The sequence below is a fragment of the Amia ocellicauda genome, chromosome 6 (genome assembly GCF_036373705.1).
Source record: "Amia ocellicauda isolate fAmiCal2 chromosome 6, fAmiCal2.hap1, whole genome shotgun sequence".
Classification (NCBI taxonomy): Eukaryota; Metazoa; Chordata; class Actinopteri; order Amiiformes; family Amiidae; genus Amia; species Amia ocellicauda.
Genome location: NC_089855.1, coordinates 15,477,224 through 15,488,421, shown reverse-complemented (window position 1 = coordinate 15,488,421; position 11,198 = coordinate 15,477,224). Strand labels below are relative to the sequence as shown.

At 38.0% G+C, this 11,198-nt stretch overlaps 1 protein-coding gene across 1 annotated transcript; it reads left to right on the top strand.

The window, feature by feature from the left end:
* Positions 1 to 1,923: 1,923 nt before the first annotated feature.
* Positions 1,924 to 9,479, top strand: gpa33a (glycoprotein A33 (transmembrane), paralog a). The gene is made up of 7 exons (XM_066706294.1): positions 1,924 to 2,111; positions 3,338 to 3,504; positions 4,316 to 4,532; positions 5,339 to 5,503; positions 5,861 to 5,977; positions 7,039 to 7,165; positions 8,301 to 9,479. The coding sequence occupies exons 1-7, from the start codon at positions 2,087 to 2,089 to the stop codon at positions 8,461 to 8,463; spliced, it is 981 nt and encodes a 326-aa protein (XP_066562391.1). The 5' UTR covers positions 1,924 to 2,086; the 3' UTR covers positions 8,464 to 9,479.
* The last annotated feature ends 1,719 nt before the right edge of the window (positions 9,480 to 11,198 follow it).

Below are 11,198 nucleotides of genomic sequence, written 5' to 3'. Positions count from 1 at the left end.
GTACCTTGCTCAAGGGTACAATAGCACTCCCCCACCTGGGATTTGAACCCACAACCTTCCAGTCACTACTCCACAGTGCTGCCTGCTATCTGCATAGAAGTTACACTGTATTCCTACAATGCACACATCACTTGAAAGCTTATTCTCTTGGCTACCAGTGTATTTCATTCTCAAACACATCTGATTTACATTTTCCATGTCGCCCGCCGTCATTGAGTGTCTGCTCCGGCAGGGGTGGGGTCTCATTCATAAGAACATAAGAAAGTTACAAAAGAGAGGAGGCCATCCGACCCATCGTGCTCATTTGGTGTCCATTATTAACTAAATGATCCAAGGATCCTATCCAGTCTATTTTTAAATGTTCCCTGGGGAGTTTGTTCCAGATTGTGACACCTCTGTGTGTGAAGAAGCGTCTCCTGTTTTCTGTCTTGAATGCCTTGAAGCCCAATTTCCATTTGTGTCCCTGGGTGCGTGTGTCCCTGCTGATCTGGAAAAGCTCCTCTGGTTTGATGTGGTCGATGCCCTTCATGATTTTGAAGACTTGAATCAAATCCCCACGTAGTCTCCTCTGTTCCAGGGTGAAAAGGTTCAGTTCCTCAGTCTCTCAGTAGGACATTCCCTTCAGACCTGGAATAAGTCTGGTTGCTCTCCTCTGAACTGCCTCTAGAGCAGCGATATCTTTCTTGAAGTGTGGAGCCCAGAACTGTACACAGTATCCAGATGAGCTCTAACTAGTGCATTGTACAGTCTGAACATTACTGCCCTTGTTCTCAATTCTACACTTCACAATATACCCTAACACACTGTTCACTTTTTTATTGCTTCCCCACATTGTTTGGATGAGGAGAGTGCTTCACTTCACATGCTTTACTTCTTCTAGTTCTAGTCCTCCCATAGTGTAATTATAATGGACATTTTTACTACCTGCATGTAATACCTTGCACTTGTCCAAATTGAATTTCATCTGCCAGGTGTCACCTCACGCCTGAATAGTGCCTTTGAATAGCCTGTGCTGCCGAGATTGTATCTGCTGAGCCACCTATTTTAGTATCATCTGCAAATTTGACATGTTTGCTAAATATCCCAGAGTCCAGATCATTAATATAGATTAGAAAAAGCAAAGGCCCTAATACTGATCCTGTGGAACTCCACTAACAACCTCACTCCAGTTACCTACAGATGGTCACAGATCACTCAGTTTCTTAGGCTTGTTTTGTGCAGAACAACCCAACGATGAATCCGGTATATATTATTTGATGTTCAATGAAACACTGAGAAGTTCAGTGGTTCAGAAGTTCAAACGATTCCATGATTATTTTTTTTATCTCCAATTTTTATTTGTTCTATGCTTCAATTTCAGAGTACATTGAGACATTAAACTGCGTACATTTCAATAAAAACTTCTGACCAGTAGTGTATATACATGAGGGGAAAAACATGTTTTAGTTTTCAAAATCAATATGAATGTATATGTATATTTAAAACAATAAAACAAAGTTCCAAAAGAGAACTTTACAGATTGAAACAGGCTAACAAAACAAACAAAAAACTAATAAATAAACCACTTGGCACTACTATGCATTAGTAAATTAGAATTAAAATGCAATGCCAGTGTACATACCTCCCACTCACTATAAATAGTTGAAAATGTTTCTCGGCTTCTTGAGTTTCCTGTGCCCCTTCTGCTTCAGCCCCCCTATATGTTCTCCCAGCCCCCCCAAAAAATAAGACAACAGAAGAATCAAAGAATGAAGAACTAATTTCTTTAAAAAACCCTTCTTATTATAGGTAGACCTGTTGCGGCACAGGTACATTGGTTGGACGTTTCGTGATTAAGTCAACCTGCATGCATGAGTGATGGGCAATCGACAATGCAATCAGGAAGCAAGAGCTAACTCGCCGAGTGAGTGGTAGCAAAGTGAAAGAAGGCAGAAGATCTGCGATTGGATAACACGAGTATCGGCCAAAGGGATTGGCATTAACATAAGTTAGATCATAAAAAAGGACAAAGGTGTCAGCCCTTGTATTTATTATCCTATATAGAGAGAGTCAGCGCGACATTATATTTCAAGAGGAAGAGGAGAAGATGGTGGGCTTTCTGATCTTTACAGGTATGTTTGTTTCCGTGTCGTTTCGTTTACCTGAACAGCAGGACAGGAGACGGCGCCACGCCTAGCCAGGTGCACCACAGCGCTGCTCGCCATTTGTTTCACTACACACATCAATTGTGTTCTCCTCTAATGGGCTTATGGGTCCAAACGCAACGTATATTCAGATTGAGGACTAAATGGTGCTATACTTCAGTAAGGATCATCCCCAGTTGCGGGTTTAATTGGTCATTGCAGTTTGGGGTCAGCTGATCCTCCGGTTTCGTACACAGTCGAGCCAAACCCCCCAGTGCCCACAGATGGTGACATTTCAAGGCATATTTGTGAATGAATGTGCTCGATTGCTAACCTCTATACACGCATTCATCTGGAGGTCGCTGTAGGTGTGCATATTTTAAATCCGCACCTGATGCCTATTAGTATTACTAGGAAGTCCGTGGTTCGTACGATTGCCTGTGAAAGTAGGTCGCGTCCGTGGAGCGCAGATGTCCGCAGATCTGCGCGGCTGCACCAATGGGGTCGGTCGAATTCTGCAGATCTGCGCGGAACTGCGGAAATCTGCGCTACAAGAACACGACCGTAGTCTAGTCCTGATATACTAACTATGCGGTCCTCCGAAACTTCATTATTCGTTATTGGTGCTAAATCGACTGTATCGGTTACGTCTCTATTCATTGACCTAATTAAGTTGCAATATTTTTGATCGATATTTTTACTTTACTTTCTAGGCAATGATCTAAAAAATCTTTCTGAAAGATTTTTTTCATAAATGTCTTAATCATTCGTAGATATAGCCTACGTTACTACACTGTAACAACTTTTTTTTTTTTTTTGGTATTTTTGCATATTCCTCTTCCTTGGGACAAAACCCATCCCCCGCCCAATATCTCCGGTTTCTCTGGTGGATTGGGAAGTAATTGGCTCTGTTTATCAAACTATAACTAGTTTAAACCTTTTAAATCCTTGTGTAACGTGCCATTACATAAATAATTGATTGATTTTGATATTAAAGTAACTGTATATGCTTTTATTCTGTTGAAACAATACATTTTTATACCTAAAATCTATCTTCTAATGCGTGACAAAACTTCTATCAATTACAATATGTCTGATATGTACGTTTGCCTATAACATTTTTACAATGATTACATTATGTTTTTGTTTTTTAACGAAACGGCACACAAAATATGGACATTAAAGTTTGCCTATTTTTCTTGCTCTTCCTGTAGTTTTATCAGCTGCTTCTGCTTTGGTGGTGAAGATTCCCCAGGTTACATACGAGGCTGCAAGGGGAGACAATGTGACCATTCCTTGCACCTTCACCTCAAGTGTTCAAAATAGAAAAGCTCTAATTGTCCAGTGGACACGTCTCTCTAATGACCCGATTATCCCTGGGGTAAGTATCAAATCACTCTACACTGAAGCATACAGTAACCTGGGGATTCCTCAAGGCCAGGTGCTATGAAAATCCTTTTTAAAGTATACGCCTGATGCACCAGTGTGAGTGTTCATGATTAATAGAGGGGTTTAATAGTGCTTCACTATCCCAACCCATTCAGGTAGCAGAGAGCACCATAAACTGCAGGTATAGACTACTTGAATTTAAAGATTTTTTTTTTTTTGCATGTGAAGGTGTCTTTTGCGTTCTATATTATTTATTGAATGTTAGTTTTATGGTAGTATGCAGGCTAATATCAGTGATCAGTCTGTAATCGAAATAGTAGTATGATCTAGGTTAGGAGTAGAACGAAGCAATAATAAGCAAACGTACGTAGGTTAGAACCTAGTATAATGGCAGGTATGTTTATGATACTATGCAAAGTATATCTATATATTTTTATTATAAGTAATCATATCTGATCATATAGTAGAAGTAGCTGTGAAGAGTAAGCTGTTTTTACATCCTAACCCTTTTATACTATGCAAGCATGAGCCCAATAAGGAAAATGCATGCAAAGTGTGCTAGAGGATATCCAAAATGTCATTTGGGGCCAAAAAATGCCATCTGGGACTAAAAGGTGTCATAAACAACCAATTACTGTGTGGTTTCCATTTGCACTGTTGCTGTAGAGTCCATTGTAACAGGCCAGCTCTGTAGCAGGGGATGGCATGGATGTAAAGTTTTACATTTTCATTTGTAGATTTGTATTTCCCAACCATGTAATGGTTTTGATTTTTGATTTTTTTTTTTTTTTTTTTCCTTTTAGGTGAGTGTAATTGATTATTACTGGCCTGCTACCAGTGTTGATGTAGCTGAAACTTATGATGGCAGAGCTGGCCTAGTAGGCGATCCTAACACTGGAGATGCTTCCATATACATTAACAGACTGACAGTGGCAGACAATGGAGTGTACGCATGTACTGTCAGTATTCCAAGTGATAAAACGGGAACACCTCAAGCCACAACAAAACTAGTTGTGTTGGGTAAGCTATTTGTTTGTTCATTTTGAATAAAAAATAATGACATTTTGTGAGTCCAACTGGTGATTAAACGCATGTTTTCCTTGATTTTATATTCCTAATATTTAATGGAAATGAAGGTCTAAACATTAAATTGCTTGCTTTTCCATTGAACAAAATGGTAACCAGGATGGATGATGCATCCACACACTAGATGATGTATCAAAATGAGTGAATATTTAGTTCAAACATAAGGCAAGGGACATTACATTTAGCAGATGCATTTATATTTTGATAATTAAAATCAAATTTGCTAAACTGTTTATTTGTGACTTGACAGTTCCAAAGAAAATGACCTGGTGTGAATCATTTTATTAATTAAGTTAACTACTGTATATTAAAATGTTTTTCATCAAACCTTGTAATATGAGGAACAGTTCCCTCTCTGGATTTATACATTAATTTTTCATTTACAGGTGAAACTGGGGTTGTTACAGAATAAGTGGATCTGCAGTAATCAATTGCAAGAGTAGAAGGGAAATTTGCAGAATCTTTTAAATCCTCAGTCAGGAATCCCTGTTTTGCCAGCATATGAGCTGTATACATACAATTACATTTTTGCCTATGGTGATGGTTGACTTTTTTTTTTTTTAATGATGTATTAAGTCTGAGGGAAGCATTTCAATAATTCTAGAAGCTAACTAAGATGGTTTGAAAACCCATGGACCTTTTTAGTGGTCTATTTTCTGTTCATGCCTATAAACTATCAACTTCCTTATTACCCTACCTTACATATGTAAATACATTTCATTCTGCTTATGATTTCTCAGTTGCTCCATCTAGGCCTATCTGCAAAATTGTGGGAACAGCAGAATATGGACAGAATATCAGTCTGACATGCGTCTCTGAAGAAGGCTCCCCAGCGCCAACCTACAAATGGACTTCCTATGATGTCAAAAACTTACCAAGGGCAAACCCACCAAAATCTACCGACCGTATGTACTTGCACCATTAGAGAAGTTCACTGATGTACAAACTAAAATCCTGCAACATGTTTTTCTAATGACTTGCTACATATAGTAAAACCAGCAGTATATATTTATATTGTAATTATGTCCAAGCCTATTTACCTTATCTGCTTTAATTTCCCAAGATTATTGGGATAAATGAGTGTATCGTATTGTATTCCTGGATGTCTTTGAGTTTATTCTAAAGGGTGAGACTGATGCTTTATAATTATGTATCATGAATAGCAGAGTCATGGGTTTAAAATGATGAATGACTGAGATGTTTAATTCCCCAGTTGACAAATGTATATTTCAAGGTTTTGTATTTTCTTATCGTTTGTGTAGAAAATGGAGTTCTGTCCCTGGTCAATGTTTCAATTGACACATCTGGATACTTCATTTGTAACTCGCAAAACAAAATCCGCTCTGCTTCCTGCAATATTACTCTAACTGTATTGCCTCGTGAGTACTCTTTCACTACTTGTTGTATTACATTTATTGCACAGCTTTAGCACTACAATAATTATTTGGTATGAAAAGTATACATTTTAGTTACGAAGTGTCTTGACGGGCATGTTTATTCTGAGTGTAGTTAAGTGCCTTGTATAATGTTTTCACTTCAGTACATTTAGATTTTAAAATTTAAATTCCTAGACTTGAAGATAGTAAGGATAACCGTTTAAGAATAACCTGTGGGCTGTGAATAATGTTTGTTGGATGGCAGAAGGACATATCTTTTAAGAGATGCATACATTTAGTTTTGGAATTGTGGTTTCTTGCCTCTTGCATGCTTTCTCAGATACACAAAATACCTACCCTCCCTTCAGCTTTTTGAAATGGGATATAAATATCTTTAACATTTTAAAATGCAGAAGATCAATATAATGAAATTGGGTGAATATGCTCTTTGACATCAGTTTAGGCAGTTTGCCAGCACTCTGAATGGTCTAGAGGAATCGACCTGTTGGTACTTGCCTTCAGTTACTAGTAGGCTACAGGCTAAGTGGCATCTGCCTCCATTTTGTTTTCTTCCATGGGGACAGCAACTACCACTGCATTTCTGTGGACCGGTGAGAGTATGTCCCAAGGCAGCAGTGTTCTTTAACTCCCTTAAAGATACCAGACCCTTCCACACAGTACAGGGGCTGAACACATTTCACACAATCGTGTATAGGGCCCAACTTATACCTTCTAGATCGTAAGATTTTGGGTGGGAGGTTTTTTGTTTTGTTTCTTGGTAGGAAGTTTTTGTTGGCAATCCCAACACACCTAGCTCTTAACTAGTGAACTGACAAACAAAGGGCAAAATAGTAATTTGTGGGTTCAGTGGAAAAAGTTCAAGAAAACATATTTCTTACTGAGGATGTAGTAATTATTTTGGAGTGGAAATTACTAAAAAGGTCTAATGCATCAAATATTCGTTTAAATGTGTTATTAGTTAAATTTTGGAGGACCAGGACTGGGAAACGCTGTTTTTACCCTCGAGTTTTCTACAGTAATGGGAATGTATGACTGTCTTTCAGCTTCCATGAACATTGCAACAACCGCTGTGATCATTGCTGTTGCTGCGGTTGCAGTCGTTATCATTGGAATCATCGCGTACTGCTGCTGCTGCCGCAAAAAGGGGGAGCCCCAGGAGTACCCCATGGTGTAAGTATTACAATGACTCTACATAACAGCCAGCGTCTCCAGTTAAAGTACAGCACCTAAGCATTCCCGAATCAGGTATCCGAGAGGCACCAATGACATTTGAATGTTTCAAAAAGCTGGCCTCTAACTGTAAGTTTACATCCCATTCACTGTGGAAGGGACTATAAACACAAACTGCTTTCCCCCCCCTCTGCTTTTTCTAGCTTTTGGCCAGTGTACGTTCCATTAAAAGCAAATAAATAAATTGGGTTGGCTCTTCATATTGGAATTTCAATTGTGAATTTTTCAATATAGCTTACCGTGTGCTTTATACGTGTAATCTCAAGTATGTACAGTATATCAGGTGCTCAGTAAAAATTATAAATACAGGTTTGTCCTTCTGGTGTATTTTTCTCATGTATGTATAATTTCTTTTTAATTCACGTTTTCTTTTAGTTCAAGTTTTTTTTTTTTTGTCCAATAACTAATTTAGGGTTTAGGGTTAAGCATGAGGAAATCTGAAGGTTGCATACTAAGTGGGGGCAGTATAATCGGATCAAAATGCTTATTCATGAATGTCTACTTTCACATGAGTATTAGTAATGCATCCCTCATATATGGTGAGGTGCTGGTGTATTTTGCAAGAGTGCTGGGAAATTATCTTGTGCAGAAGAGGCCCCACCCTCCTTGCCATTTCAAGTGTTTCCAGTGTAGCTTTTTAATTGTTTTGCCACCTGAACTGAAAACTCGTTTTTCTGGATTGATGCATTCTGCTGGGGCTCCACCGTAAGAAAAAGCGATAACATTGTTTTTGTCAGAACTTGTGGACAGTTTTAGATTGTGCTATGAACATAAAGTGTACAAACGAGAGGAGGCCATTCAACCCATTGTGCTTGTTTGGTGTCCATTAATAATTGAGTGATCCAAGCATCACGTCCAGTCTATTTTTGAATGTTCCCAAATATCTGGTTTCAAATAAAGAGGTGAAAATGAGATCCCATTCCCTCACTCTTGTGAATTGAGGGCAAAACAAATGCAATGCAATGCGCTGCTTTGCAATGGGGGTCTTTTAATTCTAGCTACACTAGAAGGATATTGAATAGTTTGGTTTTCAGACTTTGCTAGCTTCATGAGACTCTTGTGTGGTTTTTGACAGACCTCCTCCAGAAGGCATGGAGTATTCTGATGCGAACCCAGAAAAACACCAGCCCCAGAATGGCAGGCCGTATCATGACGATCACTGGGATGAGGAGAGTGAGCGGCGAGGTACTCCTGTGGTCCCTCCTAATAAACCTCGAAGAATAGACTATGAAGACTAGGCTCTGGAGAGTGCTTGCAAGATCTGTCCGCTCTAGAGCCAGCTTTAGGACTGCCCTTATCAAGGTAACAGCACAGCAGTCCAATCTTCTGCCCAAAGAGAATACTTTGAACAAAATAAAGTGAAACCCCTTTTAAGGTACATGTCTTTTAATAATACATTTAGTTCTCTTGCCCTCCCCAGTACTGTAAAAACATTTTGGATCTAGGTCTGCAAAGATTTAAATGAGAAATGCATTTTTTTTTTCTTCATTAAACAAACATTGTCTTGCTTTAATCTGTTCAGCTCTGGAAAAACTTGAGACCACTGCAAAATGTATTCTATAAACTACTGACATTTCTCCCAAATTCCAAATAAAAATATGAATGGAATGGAATGGCTGCCATACATGTAGGGATGCTGATTTAAGAAACATTTGCAGTGGTCTCCATTTTTTCCCACAGCTGTATACTTCATTTACCAAATCAAATGTTCTTTCTTTTAAGTGTTGCTGAAAAAGGTGAATAGTACCACTCTTCGTGAGTACCATGTAGAGATGAATAGTACCATATTTTGTTTTAAGGGGTAAAATTGTCTCATTTAAAAGTTATGTATTGTACTCCCATCTCCAACACTAAAAAGAGTTTTGGGAGCTAACCGGGTGTGATTCTCAGCAGTACTTTTATTTATAAATGGGGCGGTTTCTGAACTACAATGCATTTTTGTAATTGCTTTTGCTTCATGCTATGTAGTAGCAGTGTCGTACATGTTTGCTGGTGGGTTTTGAGTTGGTTTTTTTTTATTCCAATGAAATGCAAATAAAATGCAAATTAACTCTTCAGCTGTAGCATTTGGATCCTATTTATAAGCATTAACTATTTTTAATGTCAAAATTGTAATCTGCAGAGAAACATGTAAACCAAAGAATTTAACATTGCCTTTGATAACAAATATTTCTTACTTATTGTACCAATATATACTTATGTTTATATAAAAATAAATAAACAAATGCTTTGTATATTGTAATTACCACTGAGAGACATGGTGGTGGTTGTTTTTTTGCGGGGGTGGGCTTCTTTAAAATGAAGAGACTCATTCAGACATGTTAACTTTTTTTTTTTTTTTTTAATAAAGCTTACATTTATTATAGACCATTGCAAGAAACTTTTGGAGTAAATTCATGTGTGGTTTGAGGGTGGAAAAAAATGTTCAGACAACATTGACATACACATTGCTTCAGGGTTTCCTTCCCTGATCAGGGAAATATGTGACCCATTAGCAAACATCTCGAGTTGGAAATAGGGCCAGTTGTTATTGTATGTATAAAGATATTCATTTAAACAGGGTAAGCCCTATTCTTCTGGGCAGTTACTGCTGCTTCCCTTCAATCGGTTGTTCCGTTGGAATAACTTAAAGGAAAGGGAAAAATCTGAGCCCATGGTTGTGATGATTTTTAGAATTAATTTAAAAATTACAGTTTGTTCCTGCCATCAATCAAATCTCCCCTCAGCGGTTATAGACCTGCTCTTTTTCAAAGACTACTGCAAGGAATGTGCTTTGTTTTGTCCAAACATGTTGGAGGTGTAGGGTTGCAATGATCCTGCAGCAATACTATGTTTATGATATGGAAATTTGTTTTAACCAATTACCTGTGCCAGTGCCACCTTCCTGTGTCTCCTTCAGCCACTCCCTGAAAATGTGCATTGATCTTCCTTATCCTCTACACATGCTGTGTCAAAGCATAGTAACAGTACCACTGCGTCTGACTGTGCATGTTTTAAGTGTAGTAGGTATAATAACATCTATGACAACCCAAACCCCTTGCACTTAATGTATTCCTTTAAAAGCTACATTTATTTTGTGTAGTCATTTTCCCCTATCACTCTAAAGATATAAAAAAGTTTTAAGCAGAGCACTAGAAATGCATAAGTCTGCTCACCCTATATCAACTAATATATAATAATATAATCAAAATATTTAATTCACAATTCCTTATATCAAACCTTTCCAAAAATATATATTCAGTGGCACAATGTAAAATGTGCAAAAACAACAATTATAAGCAAAATAATGCATGCCTTCTGAGAAATGGCAGCCAGATTAAATTCTATCCCAGTGAATTTACTTTTGAAAATATAGACAATAGTTTAAATGTTACATATTTCATAAAGTTGAAAAATGAAATGAATGCCTGAAAATATCACAGTGTAACATGATTACCAGCAGAGGACGCTGTTGCAACAGCATACGCCACATTTTGCAAGCTGGCAAGCACCGATGCATAGCAAGTACAATCACAGTATATACCTACATTGGAAATATATATATATATATATATATATATATATATATATAATTTACAAGTGAGGAATATTTCCATAGCACTTAGGAATTTTAAACAATGCCCTAATCCATATTATGTATATTAAACCCTTATAGGTCTTGTATGAGTGTGTCACACCACAGGTAAACTGTGTGTGGGTTATGGCTAACAAACCCCTATGAACAAAACAAGCAGCCCTCAGGCCCGGGTTGTTGGATTGTCACTGGCCAAGGCAGCAGTCTGGAGAACATGAAAGCAGAGGCTGTTAACAATCCCCAGGTACCAACAGGCTGCCATTGTTTTCTGACCCGGGCTGTGAACAACTGCAGAACTCTTTCTAGTGAAGCAAAACTTCATGGATTTGAAGAAGGTAACTTACTAGGGTAAGTCTAAAACAATCTACTGAGCATCTCTGGTGGGCTAAGGAGGTGTAT

Excerpts from the sequence above, each read along its gene's own strand:
- gpa33a (XM_066706294.1), top strand. The coding sequence starts at position 2,087 with ATGGTGGGCTTTCTGATCTTTACAG. Across the intron at positions 2,112-3,337 it reads GGGCTTTCTGATCTTTACAG|TTTTATCAGCTGCTTCTGCT; the intron begins GTATGTTTGTTT and ends CTCTTCCTGTAG. Across the intron at positions 5,504-5,860 it reads CCCACCAAAATCTACCGACC|AAAATGGAGTTCTGTCCCTG; the intron begins GTATGTACTTGC and ends TCGTTTGTGTAG.